Source organism: Gekko japonicus, unplaced genomic scaffold (genome assembly GCF_001447785.1).
Source record: "Gekko japonicus isolate JY-2015 unplaced genomic scaffold, Gekko_japonicus_V1.1 scaffold182, whole genome shotgun sequence".
NCBI classification, from domain to species: domain Eukaryota; kingdom Metazoa; phylum Chordata; class Lepidosauria; order Squamata; family Gekkonidae; genus Gekko; species Gekko japonicus.
In genome coordinates, this window is record NW_015173128.1 from 395,402 (window position 1) to 408,313 (window position 12,912).

Here is a 12,912-nt window from a genome sequence, read left to right on the forward strand (position 1 = left end):
ATACTGGTTAGCCAGAAAGCTGGCAGAGATGGGGAGCAGGTATGCCAGGACTGAAGCGACTCCGATGGATGGGTATGCCAGTGTGGAGAACCAGTGCTTCGAGTGCCGGATCTGGTTTGGATCCCAACTCTGCCATGGAAGCTTGCTGGGAGACTTTGGGGCAGTCACACACTCTCAGGATAAGATGCAGGAGAGGAGGACATAAGTCGCTTTGGGGAGAAAGGTGAGGTATAGACGAATTAAATGGAAAATTCCGGATCAGGACACTTCACAGGCCTTTCCTCTGAAAGGCCTAATCCTTAGATTTCACTGGGTTTATAATCTACGACATCCCTTAAGGGGGAAAAAACAAACTTGTGCACTGTACTTCTTCACCCAAAGAGTGATTAACACATGGAATTCACTGCCACAGGAGTTGTGTGGACAGCTTCAAGAAGGAATTAGATAAACATATAGAGCAGAGGTCCATCAGTGGGTATAGTTAGGAACTCTTAGTCACAAGGTATAGTTAGGAACTCTCAGTCTCGGGCAAGTGATGCTCTGTATTCTTGGTGCTTGGAGGGGCAACAGTGGGAGGGCTTCTAGTCTCCTGGCCCCACTGGTGGACCTCCTGATGGCACCTGGTATTTCTGGCCACTGTGTGTGACACAGTGTTGGACTGGATGGGCCACTGGCCTGATCTAACATTGGCTTCTCTTATGTTCTTATGTTCTTAAAAAGGTAAAGGAAAAGGTTCCCTTGCTCGAAAGCCAGTCAAATCCGACTCTAGGGTTGCGATGCTCATCTCCGTTTCCAAGCCGAAGAGCCAGCGCTGGCCGAAGACGTTTCCGTGGGCATGTGGCCGGCATGACTAAACTCCAAGGCGCACGGAACGCTGTCACCTTCCCACTGAAGTGGTACCTATTTATCTACTTGCAATTACTTGCTTTCCAACTGCTAGGCTGGCAGGAGCTGGAACTAGAGACGGGAGCTCACTCCGTCATGCGGCCCCCGGGTCTTGAACTGCTGAACTACCGACCTTCCACAGCCTGCAGTTCAGCGTCTTAACCACTTGAGCCACCGCAGCTCCTTCTAATGTTCTTACTGTGCACTAAATCCTTCCAAATTCTGCACCATGAAAAGCTGAATTCTGAGACCTACATAAATTCTGAAACTGTGCATCTGTCTTGCACACTTGCAGAAAGGAACAAAAAGCTTTGTCTGCTGCTGAGGTCCCAAAACTGCTTGGGAACTGTTCAATATCATGCCCGGTGATCTGCACACAAATTCTCGACAAGCAGACACCGCTCCTGGTTTCAAACCTACACTTGCCTCCCAAAGAACTAGCAGCTTGGTTTTCTCAAGGCTCATTAGACAAGCTAGGAGACAAGCTCAATTAGACAAGCTATGCAGATTTCCGGACATTAGATTTTGTCTAAAAGCAGCTGTGTGGATTTGTACTGGAACTATGGCACTGGGATGGGTATGTGTGCTTAACACCCCACACCATTTCTTGGACAGAAATGCCTCCTACTCAAGGGTCTTGATCCTGACTGGTCCCATAGAGCTATTTCCTGCTTTTTAAAAAATGCTGCTAAAATCTATTCTTGGGTTTCCCAGTATCACATCTAGTTTGGATACCGCAGGAACGCATAGGGCTTTGGGAAATGCAGAAAAGCTCTGTGCAAGTACCAAGCGTGCAGAGCTCTGTGGGAACTCCTGAGAATGCAGCCGATCTGCACAACCCCACCACTGTCGTTTGCATGGTCCCACCTTGTGTTTAGTTCCTTGGGAACTGGCTTGCACAGCAGAGATCATTAAATCCTGGCACTGAGCACTGCTGGTTCCCCAAAAGATCATCCCCTAGCTCTCTTCGGGGAGAACAAAAATCATAATACTTCCCCCTCCCCCCCTTGGATAAGGCAACCCAGGAAGAAAGGCCATTTGCTTTGTGAGTTAATATTCCGAGAGCTTAATAGTTCCGTGTGACTGGCCCACCAGCCTTCAAACGGACGATCAAACGGTGGCCCCTGCGTGATCTCAGCTCTCTACATTTAGTGCCGCACAAAGAGACCCCATTGTCCTGGCCCCCGTGGCACCCTTTTTTTCCTGCCTCGAGGAAGGCTGATTTATCAAATAAACCAAAATAACAGCCCACAGAGATATACAATGTCGCCAGTGATACGGCGGAACAATGACCTCCGGAGCTGCCAGCAGCATGATTAAAGCACCCCTTTACTGCTTGACGCTGGAAGCGCTCGGCGGGGCTGGACGACATGAGCCCTCACGTTACCTGGTTTTAAGATTGGGGGGGGGGGATGGAGTGGGGCCTGGGAGCGGTCTCCCAAAGGCCCCACTGGGGAGCACAAGGATTCAGCGGCAAACAAAGAGACAGAGGAGACCTACCAGCCGGATATTATCTTCTGGTCGGAGAAGCATGAACATGGCTTGTAGGTGCTGCTGAAGGTCCCCTGGAGCAGAGAAGGAGGAGTCAGGAAGCAGAGCAAACAAGGGTCGCCATCCCCCCCCCCCGCTAATGGGGGCGGGGTTTCCCCAGCTTTCAGGGCCCCCAATCCGCTGCGAGTCAGCTGGCCGGTGGGAGGAGCCCTGCTCCAAAGAGCCCCATTGTGATGATGGCACCCAGGGCTTTTTTTGTAGAAAAAGACCAGCAGGAACTCATTATCATAATAGGCCACACCCAACAGCAGAAACTCATTAGCATATTAGGTCACACCCTGACGTCACATCTCATTAACATATTAGGCCCCATGTTACCAGAAGTGTGGTCAAGCAGCCACACCCACCTTTTGCTTCTTATTCTGTTTACTTTGTTTGTTGTCAAAACCCAAGGCTTTTTTTGTAGCAGGAACTCCTTTGCATGTTAGGCCACACATCCCTTATGTAGCCAATCCTAATGAGTTTCTGATGTTGGGTGTGGCCTCTTATGCTAATGAGTTCCTGCTGGGCGTGGCCAACTCAGGAGCCAGCCGGAACTCCGTTCCTGTGCGTTCCTGCCCAAAAATAGCCCTGATGGCACCTAGAGGTGATGTCATTGTGCGGGCATGTCACAACGGGGGCACTCTAGCATTTGCCTAAAAACTCTATGGTGACCATAGAGTATTTGGGAAAGTGCTAGAGCATCCCTTGCACAATGTTCCTGGCACAATGACGTCACTTCTGGGTGACATCACTGCAGCGTGCGCCACAAGCTCCAGGCACTCGGGCTGGAGCCCCCCTGCTGGCAGCCAGGTAAGACCTGGCAACCCTCGAGTAAACAGCCCAGGCCCCTATCCCCCTCCCCTGGTGCTTGCATTTACTCTTGCCCCATTTACCTTCCAGAGACAGCAATATGTTCATGCAAGGCAGGCCAGAAACAGGGCTTCCAACCAGTCTTTTTTGTTGTTGTTGTTTTGCACCCACGCGTATGTTTCCATGTCCGTCCCTGGAAGTCATGGCGACCTCTAGCGATTCCTACTGGGGCACGGAGGACGTTCAGAGAAGTGGCTCGATAGCCTGCCTCTGCCTCCTGACCCTGGTATCCCTTGGAGGTCTCCCATCCAAATACTTGCCAGGGTCGGCCCTGCTTAGCTTCTGAGACCGGACGAGATTGGGCTTGTCTGGGCTATCCAGGTCAGGGCTCCAACCAGTCTTCATTGGACTGGTCCAGCCAGCCAGACTATGGTTTATCAGGGAACCACAGCTGGGGACTGCAAGGCCCCGGCAAGTTATGTACAGGTTCGGCCCAAGGGCAGTATTTGCAAAGATAGGTGACCCAAAGTGGGAAGTCGACAGAGACAATGTGAGATAAAGGCCATTTTCCTAGGCCTTTCATAGATACAGGAGAGGAGAGAGTGAGAGAGAGAGAGAGAGTGAGCATGCCTCATCAGAAGGGGTAACATATGAACCCTCGCTCTGCAGAGGAGCAGTGTGCCCAAGTTCCTACTGGAAGGGAAGGTAAGTTACCTGCATGTTTGTTGCGCCGGTGGCTGATCCGGGGAGCTGAAGAACCATTTCCACGAGGCAGGAAGAGGGCTGCGCCTTTCACCGTGAGAAAGCTTTCACTGATGCTGCAAGACAGGAGGGGGGGGGGAGAGAGAAAGACACAATGAACCAAAAAGGAAACACAGGTTTTTTGCCTGCGGAAGCAGGAGGAGGGGGGGGGAGCGGGGAGGGTCCTGCCCCACCAGTCTTTTTTTTCATTCTGCCCCAAGGGACGACAACTAGAAACACACAACTCTCCCACTTGCTCTCCCTTTGCCATAACAATGCACTTTTGCCTGGGTACCTGTGTGAAATCATACCACTTTGCTACGGCCTGTCCTGAAGCTACTGCGGAGCAAATGAATGTGGGATAGGAAGACACTGGAGCTCTAGACATTGGGAGCCTGCAGAGGTCAAGGCAGCTCTGGAGACTGGGAAAGCTTGGCTTGGAGTGGCTGTGCAGACTACCTTTTGGGGACGTCCACCAGTTCAGTCCTGACACAGCGGTAATACTAGACAACCGTCGCAGCAAACTCTTGGGGGAGGGGATTTATGCATGAGAAGGAAAGGGGAAGGATACGTGCCTAGATTGTGAGGCCTATGCGCCCTCTTCACACCCTTCTGCATTTTACCAAGGCCACCAAGCACATACACCCACCCGCACCCCATTGCCTCTCTAGCTTAGAAGTTCCAGATGCGCGGACTTTTTCTTAGTAGGGAAGTAGCCCCAATCCCTTCGACATGCGGGTCGCTCTTTTCGGTATCTTTTTACACCATTTTGCAAAATGCCGTTTACTGTTTCCAGAAACCCTGCTGCCAATAATCCAGGGGAAATTAATTGCTGGTAGGATTGTTTAAAATAAAGCCCGTTTACTGCCCATGTGTGTGTGTGCGCATGCGCGTTTGTGTGTGGGGTGTCTCTGCCATTGTTCCCCGAGGACTGCCCAAGAGCGGGGCGCCGCATCCACCCACGGATCCAAGAATGACATGGACTCGGCTTCCAAAAGTGTGACATGAAGGTCTGTAAGAGGCCTGACTTTTGAAAAACAATTCTTAAAAACGAAGCGAGGAAAACACACCCTTTAAGGTTGGCTGGGTTTACAAACAGACTTTAAAAAAACAACAACAACCATACACAGAAAACAAGACATCTGCAGCCTGTTGTGAAATTCATCACATCTGTCCTGCGGTTAAGTGTCTCTCTGGTCTGCAAAATCTGAGGCTTATGCTCTGTCGTAAAAAAAACAAGTATTTTCTGTTTTAAAAAGGAGTCAACCAGAAACTGCACAGAGAAGTGAGCCAGACGCTCCACGCGCTGCCAAAAGGCCCCGGTTCTCCAAGCTTTAACACAGGGAAACTCAGCCTGCCAGCACTAATTTACCCAGGGGACCAACCATCATCTTCTGCTTTCCCTTCTGGTTAAATGTTTATTTTGCCACCTCTCTCCACAAGGGTTGTTTAGGAAGCTGGATTCAAGCATCCAGTCCTTGCAAAATACAATATTCATTTAACAAGTAGATTTTTTTAAAGATGTCGAATCAAACCCTTCCCAGAGGGAAGAGCGAAATGAGGTTTCCCAGAAAGCAAGTAAAAAACCTTAGGAATGACTGAGAAAGGTCTGAAAACTACACAGCAAGTATATATGCCACAGCAGTCCCTGTTAACGCTGTCATGTTCCCGTGCATTTTTGTAACCCTTTAAAAAGCCATCTAAGCTAGTGACCGTCACCACATCTTGCGCCAGGGAGTTCCACAAGTTATAAGTCACTTAACCTGCCCCTATTGCCAATCAACTTTGTAAGGTGGCCTCAAGATTTAGTATTGACCGCGACCATCCCACTGCACAAATTTTGTAAACCAGTACGGCTTTCCCCTGAATGTGTTTTTCCTAACTAAAAAGCCCATACTGTCATAACTCAGCCAAAGGTGGATTTTTCCTTCTTCAAACTTCAGTTTTATCTTTAAAACTAACAGTGCTCAAAGGTATACTTATAATCCCTTAGAGGTTAAGACGCTGAGCTGCAGACCAGAAGGTCTGTAGTTTAGCAGTTTGATACCTGAGTACCGCATGACGGAGTGAGCTCCCATCTCTGGCCCCAGCTCCCGCCAACCTAGCAGTTCGAAAGCAAGAAATTGCAAGTAGATAAATAGGTACTGCTTTGATGGGACGCTAACAGCGTTCCGTGTGCCTCGGCGTTTAGTCATGCCGGCCACGACCACGGAAACGTCTTTGGACAGCGCTGGCTCTTCGGCTTGGAAACAGAGATGAGCACCGCCCCCTAAAGTCGGATTTGACTCGCTTTCAAGCAAGGGAAACCGTTACCTTTTGCTAAAATGAAATTTATGTCACCCTGTGTCAGACTATTCAGATGAAATTCTTTTTTTTGTATACGTACACATAAAACATATGTGGGAGGAAAACCCCGAGATCAAGTAATTAGAAATATATTAATATTTTAACCCCATTTCCCAGCCTTAAAGCAGTTTACTGCAAGACAGAGATGCCATCTCCGTGTCGGGAAATTCTGGGAGAAACGAGGGCGGAGCCTGGGAGGGGTGGGACCTCAGCAGGATAGGATGCCACAGATCCCTCCCTCCAAAGCACCCAATTTCTCCGGAGGAACCGGATCTCTGCAGTCTGGAGATCACTTGTAATTCTGGGACGCCAGACCTCCGGTCCTACCTGGAGGCTGGGAACGCTACCATGCGATCAGGTTCACATGCTACAAATTCCATGTAGCAGATGTGTGGAGTATCAGCTGCTTTGGAAGTGCCATTCTGGGAACTGAATTCCAGTGCACATTTGGGCCCAATTCAGATTGGGACCTTGGTGCATGCAGAAAGGGAGATTAACCCTCCCCTCCCCTGCCGGTTCCCCAACCTGACATGGTGCAGGGGAGGGGCACTGTTTGCCCCGTAGTGGAAACTAACGTGTAGCCCTCAGCAATGTGGGGGAAGGGTTTAACCCCTTCTTCCCATCATGGTCCTGGTCTGGATCTGGCCCAGAAGCACGTGGGAATTAATCTTCCAGCATGGCACTCCAAGGACACCTCTAGCTGACAGTGACTCCAGACATATGAAGGAGCTCTAAGAATACAGAATCCGTAACATGGAACAATAAACATGCAACTCAATAGGCTGTGTGCCTTTTCCACCCTCCTACCCGGGAGAGCCAGTTTGGTGTAGTGGTTAAGTGTGCGGACTCTAATCTGGGAGAACCGGGTTTGATTCCCCACTCCTCCACTTGCACCTGCTGATGTGACCTTGGGCCAGTAACAAGCTCTGGCACAGCTGTCCTTGAAAAAGAACAGTTTCTGTCAGAGCTGTCTCAGCCTCACCTACCTCACAAGGGTGTCTGTTGTGGGGAGGGGAAGGGAGAGGAGTTTGTAAGCCACTGTGAGACACCTTTGGGTAGTGAAGGGCGGGGTATAAATCCAATCTCTTCTCTTCTTCTCCTACCCGGCAATTGCCCCATTTGCCTCTGTACAGTACCATATATACATTCACAGGGACCATGGTCTGAATTCTGTACAGTACCAGGCATCGACGCCTGCTTAACGGCCAAACTCGATGTTATGTCTGCAATGAGCTCGGTTGGGTCTCCCCAAACCGTTTTACAGACAGACCTGACACCAGGGAACTAATGTTCCCAGGCATTAGGGTTGCCAACTCCAGGTGGGGGAACTCTTGGAGATTGGTGGGGGGTGGGGCCTGGGGAAGGCAGGGTTTGGGGAGGGGAAGGACCCCAGCCGGGTATAATGCCATAGAGTCCGACCTCCAAAGTAGCCAGTGTCTCCAGGGGAAATGATCTAAATCTTTTGGAGATGTGTAATTCCTGGAGATGTCCAGGCTCTGCCTGGAGGTTGGCAACCCTACCAAGCACTCTGGGGCCAGCTTCGGACAGAGGCAATGCCTTCAGGTATCTGGATCTTGCCGAGCGTCCTGCTGCATATGTACTGAGAAAGTCAAGCAGAAATCTGTGCCCTCCCTTCAAAAGTCCTTAAAAAGGTAAAGGTTTCCCTTGCTCGAAAGCCAGTCGAATCTGACTCTAGGGTTGGGGTGCTCATCTCCATTTCAAAGTCGAAGAGCCAGCGCTGTCCGAAGACGTTTCCGTGGTCATGTGGCCGGCATGACTAAACACCGAGGCGCACGGAACGCTGTTACCTTCCCACCAAAGTGGTACCTATTTATCTACCTGCAATTTCTTGCTTTCGAACTGCTAGGTTGGCAGGAGCTGGAACTTATTCAGTCGTAAACTGATAGGCTTTATTTGACAGAGTAACCGGTTGCTATGAAAGCCGCCTCCCAAAAGGTCTGAACTAGAAGTGGGAAGCTGGATCTAAAGACAGATTTAAAGCAATCTTTTCCCTTTCGGCCCTTAAGGCCATCTGAGCAGACGCCTGGCTCCACATCCAGCTTTTAGTCCCCGGGAGCATCGCCAGGACTGCCCACACGGGCTCTCCAACAAAGATCCCCTCTGCCCCCCCCCCCAAATGTTCGGGAGGACGCTCACAAGTTGCTTGACTACAACCATTTCCCATGCCCCCCGGGGGCCCTGGAACCCCCCCCCCACACACACTGATGCGCAAAATGCCAACATGCAAAATGACCAAGGATCTAAGAAATTTAGTGCCAGGTGCAGGCGATGCCAACGCCACCCCTCCTCCTTCAGTCCTCCTCCTGCTCTTGGAAAAGACTTTGCCGCTAGCCCCTGCTGCCACGGATTCAGCTCTTCCCCCACCAGGCTTGGTTCTGTCATTTGCGATGGAAGGAGGTGGTCTGGACCACATCAGTCTGCAGGTGGGAGGATCACACGTGGGAATGCTCTCCTTTTAAAAAAAACTGCCTGCAAATAGGGAACCGGTCAAGAGGGGAAGGAGAGGGTCTTTCTCCCTGATGTGCTAGCTTTCTTTCTGCAGGGACTTCTATACAAAGAAACATTCCGTGCTGGGCTTTCTTTCATTTGCAGTCTGAAGTGCTGCAGTCCATTTTACCTCCTCATTCTCCTACATGTGTGAACCAGGCTTCAACACACCATCCGTTTTAGAGCTGTAAGCTCTAGATTGAGAAATACCTGAAGATTGGGGGGGGGGGGGGGGGGACAGGAGGCAGGATTTAGGGAGGAGACCTCCTTAGGGTACAATGTCAGAGTCCCCCTCCAAAGCAGCCATTTTCTCTGGGGGAACTGATCTTTGCCGTCAGGAGATCAACCGGAGATTCCAAACGGGAGATCTCGAGGCCCCAACTGCAGGCAACCAAGGTTCCCGCTAAGCTGTGGAGTCTTGTGAGCAAAAATTCTACTTTGTGAGCTACTGGCATTAAAGTTGTGAGCAAGCGATTTGGCCACTGCATCACTTAGTTTGCTCTGGAGCTATCCTTCCTGAGCTTAGACAAAAATGCGTGAGCCGGAGGCTAAAAAACTGTGAGCTAGCTCACACTAACTCAGCTTAGAGGGAACATTGCAGGTAACCCTATTTTTTTGGATTGTGAAAACCTGCCTCTTCTGCCAGGCCCTTTTACCCCCCTCTGTCCTTATCTGCTACTATAGCAAAGCCCAATCGTTCCTGCTCATTCTTCCGCCATCTCCCCCACTGTCAACATACACCCTGTATACTCCTTGGGACAGAGATCTTTGCTTATGCATGCATACCAACCAACAAACACCAGCTCTGGAAGCTGCAGCGCTTGCCAAGTTCCCTGCCAACTCAGAACTGGCAACTTTTTATCGGAACGCATTCGCAAAGTCAGTGGGCTCTGACGGCATGAGGCGCGCCAGTTCTAAGTGCTGTTTTTGTTGCCGTGCATTCTCTGAGAATGTAGAAAAACAGATCATTCATGCACAGGGCGGAAAAAATCTGGGAAGGTCAAGCGAAGCAGAACAGAACAAGCAAGAAAAGCAGCAATTGTATGAACGCAAAAACAGAAACCTGAGGCAGTAAACACAAGGACAAAGGTCTGACCCTGGTTGGATTATGGGGAGGCTGCAAAAATAGCCAGGCTGCAGAACACACCTTTGCTCCAGGTACGGAAACCCGAGCTTTCCACTCTTCTCCCCATACCTGCCCTCTCCAAAGATAAGTCCTGGACTAACTTTGCCACTAATTTTTAATTTGTTAAGAATGAGGCACACACAAGAGCTGTATGCACAGATGCTGGGCTGCCACAAAAACAGCACTGAATGGTGCTGAATGCAAAACTCTGCCTCCTGAACTTTTACTTTTAAAAATGTTTCCCATGTGACATTGCAATCTATGGCATACTTATGTTCTTAGAAAGCCTAAGCTTATTTTACAGCTTTAAAATAAAATGCACCATTAGCCTACAAAATGTACTTTTTGGCATATCTGTGAAGTTAAAAGTTTAATACCTTACTGCAAATACACGCAATACTAAAGATAAGGGCAAATGGCTGCACCCTGTGCTACTTTTGTACGCGTTATTTTAGCTTTTGCCACCTGAGACAGGAAAAAATAAAAGGTTAGAACACAGAAATTTTTGCAGTAAAGAAAAGAAAGTGTTTGATGGAGAGAGAAGCCATCTCCTCCGTTCATCATAGGGCTAGTGACAAATTTGAAGATTGAGCTGAACACTAACAAAACACTGAACTCTTCTTTAATGATGCAATTATTATCCACGTTATTGCATGTTAATTGTGGGGGGGGGAAGTGACGTCGCACGCTGGGGGCGGGGCCACGCCGTTTGAGGGGGAAACTCTTTGTTTTCCCCTCAAACGGCATGGCCCCGCCCAGCATGTGACATCACTTCTGGTGACGTCCTGGCGGCGCGCGCATCCGCGAGCAGCTCCCGGACCGGCCGGAAGATCCCCTGCCGGTAGGAAATTAAAATTTGGCAACCCTATTTAAAATATATATAGACTTGAAAATATATTGTATGTATTAACAGTGTACACAGGAATCATTATCTAACGCTGTACATTGTCATACACAATCTTCATATTTATTACACATTTTAAGAGAGCAAAACTGTCTTAAAATGAACTTTATTCATTCAAAAAAAAAAACAACCCAGAGTTTTCCCCCCAACACTCCCCCACATTTTTTATTTTTTCTTGACGGATGCGAAGTTTAATTTCTGGAATGTGTTGGGGTATCCTGTTTAGTAAAGGTAAAGGTTCCCTTGCTTGAAAGCCAGTCGACTCCGACTCTAGGATTGCGGTGCTCATCTCCGTTTCAAAGCCGAAGAGCCCGCGCTGTCTGAAGACGTTTCCGTGGTCATGTGGCCGGTGTGACTAAACACCGAGGCGCACGGAACGCTGTTACCTTCCCACCGAAGCGGTACCTATTTATCTACTTGCACTTTCTTGCTTTCGAACTGCTAGGTTGGCAGGAGCTGGAACTAGAGATGGGAGCTCACTCCGTCATGCGGCACACTCGGGTCCCGAACTGCTGAACTACCGACCTTCCATAGCCTGCAGTTCAGCGTCTTAACCACTTGAGCCACCGCAGCTCCTTGTTTACTCCTTGTCTATTCTTGGATTTTATATTTCTGTTTTCATTCCATATTCTGATGTTTGACTGTAATGCGTTCTTTGTCTTTGCTGTTTTGTTGCATTTCTTTCAATCAAAAGTAAAATAAAATAAAAACCTCGAGTTTCATTCCAGGCCTTCACGTTGCTTCTCGCAGGGAGCTTCTACCAGTGGGAAGCATTCCAAAACGTGACCCTCTTCAAGCAGGAAGTGGCTGCAGTCCCTTCGACCCCCCCCCACCCCCGCATTCCTGCTTGTGTGAACTAGGCCTAAAATTTTCAGGGGCCTGGGATCGGATTCCTGCCCTTCTCTGGCTCCCTGCCCCCTCCAAAGACTACAGCAGTAGCATAAAGGACACAAATAGTGCAATTGTGGAAAGATGAAAAAAGAATCAGAAAAAATGGTTTGGTGGTATACACGGCCTTTATTCAAGCCACAGAATTCAGCTCAGACCCTCCCCTCTGAAAGCCAGAGGGCGGAGAGAGGACAGGCTGAGAATCCCAAAAGGGACACCGCAGCGGAACAAACAGAACAGGGGATGCGTCACCGTAAGCTACGCGGCAGCGGCAGAACAGGGAAGTGGGGCCTTCTGAGAAAGGAAGTGGAGCGCAGGCTTCCCAGCACTTCTGCAATGCACGGCCCGTCAAGCGTGGGAAGCTCCTTTGATGCAAACATCTGTAACTATCTGCACAGCTGCAGAAGCTTGAAAGAAAGGCAGTCAGGTCGAACAAAGGCTCCCTTTGCTCAGGGCTATTCAGGGGCCCAGCCCAGCGAGTCCGTTGGCTTGACTTTAGGTCTTAGGCAGCCTCAAATCAAGCTCATAGGATATGCAGATTCCAGTTCAGTTAGCATGTCACAGCCTGGGGAACCCCTACAAGATAATGACTCAGCCCTACCCCACCCTCTTGAGTAGATATAAATTACCTGCCTACCATTTTCTCACCTTGACACGGAGAGTACTCCATCTTTATGTGTTATACCTCTGAGGATGCCAGTCACGGCTGCTGGCGAAACGTCAGCCGCTACAATGCCAAGACCGTGGCCATGCAGCCCGGAAAATCTACAGCAACTAACACAATAACCGTTTCTGACCTAAGCAATAATCCACTCTGACACCCCGGCTGGCCTAAGGCAGTCTTCGAGCAAAGAGGCTTCAAGGGGAACTTGGGTTTGCTGAACTTGGGTTCATTCACAATGGGCCCCCTATGGCTGAATAGGGACACGGGACTCTTATCTCACTGCAGATGCTAACTTTCTGCCCCCAAGCACTTCCCCTCTGCTCTAAGCAAACTGATCACAATGTACATTGTACCTCTGCATCCTTTACAAGCATTCTTTAGGACAGGGGTCATTTCGTAGAAAAAGAGGTGCAGGAGCTCATTAGCATAACTTATTTGCATACACCACACCCCCTGACATCACCGGAAGTGTTTCAGAAGGCAACACCCACCACTCAGGCGCCACTG

At 49.6% G+C, this 12,912-nt stretch overlaps 1 protein-coding gene across 2 annotated transcripts in view; it reads right to left on the minus strand.

Moving 5' to 3' along the window:
- Positions 1-12,912, minus strand: part of SSH2 (slingshot protein phosphatase 2) — a 99,514-nt gene that overhangs the window by 55,166 nt on the left and 31,436 nt on the right. Inside the window, exons 2-3 of one of the 2 annotated variants that reach the window (XM_015422069.1) lie at positions 3,943-4,046; positions 2,386-2,450 (exon numbers count right to left, since the gene is read on the minus strand). In XM_015422069.1, coding sequence (XP_015277555.1) covers positions 2,386-2,450; positions 3,943-4,046 — 169 coding nt within the window. The remainder of the gene's footprint in view (positions 1-2,385; positions 2,451-3,942; positions 4,047-12,912) is intronic. The other variant, XM_015422070.1, reaches the window with a different exon arrangement.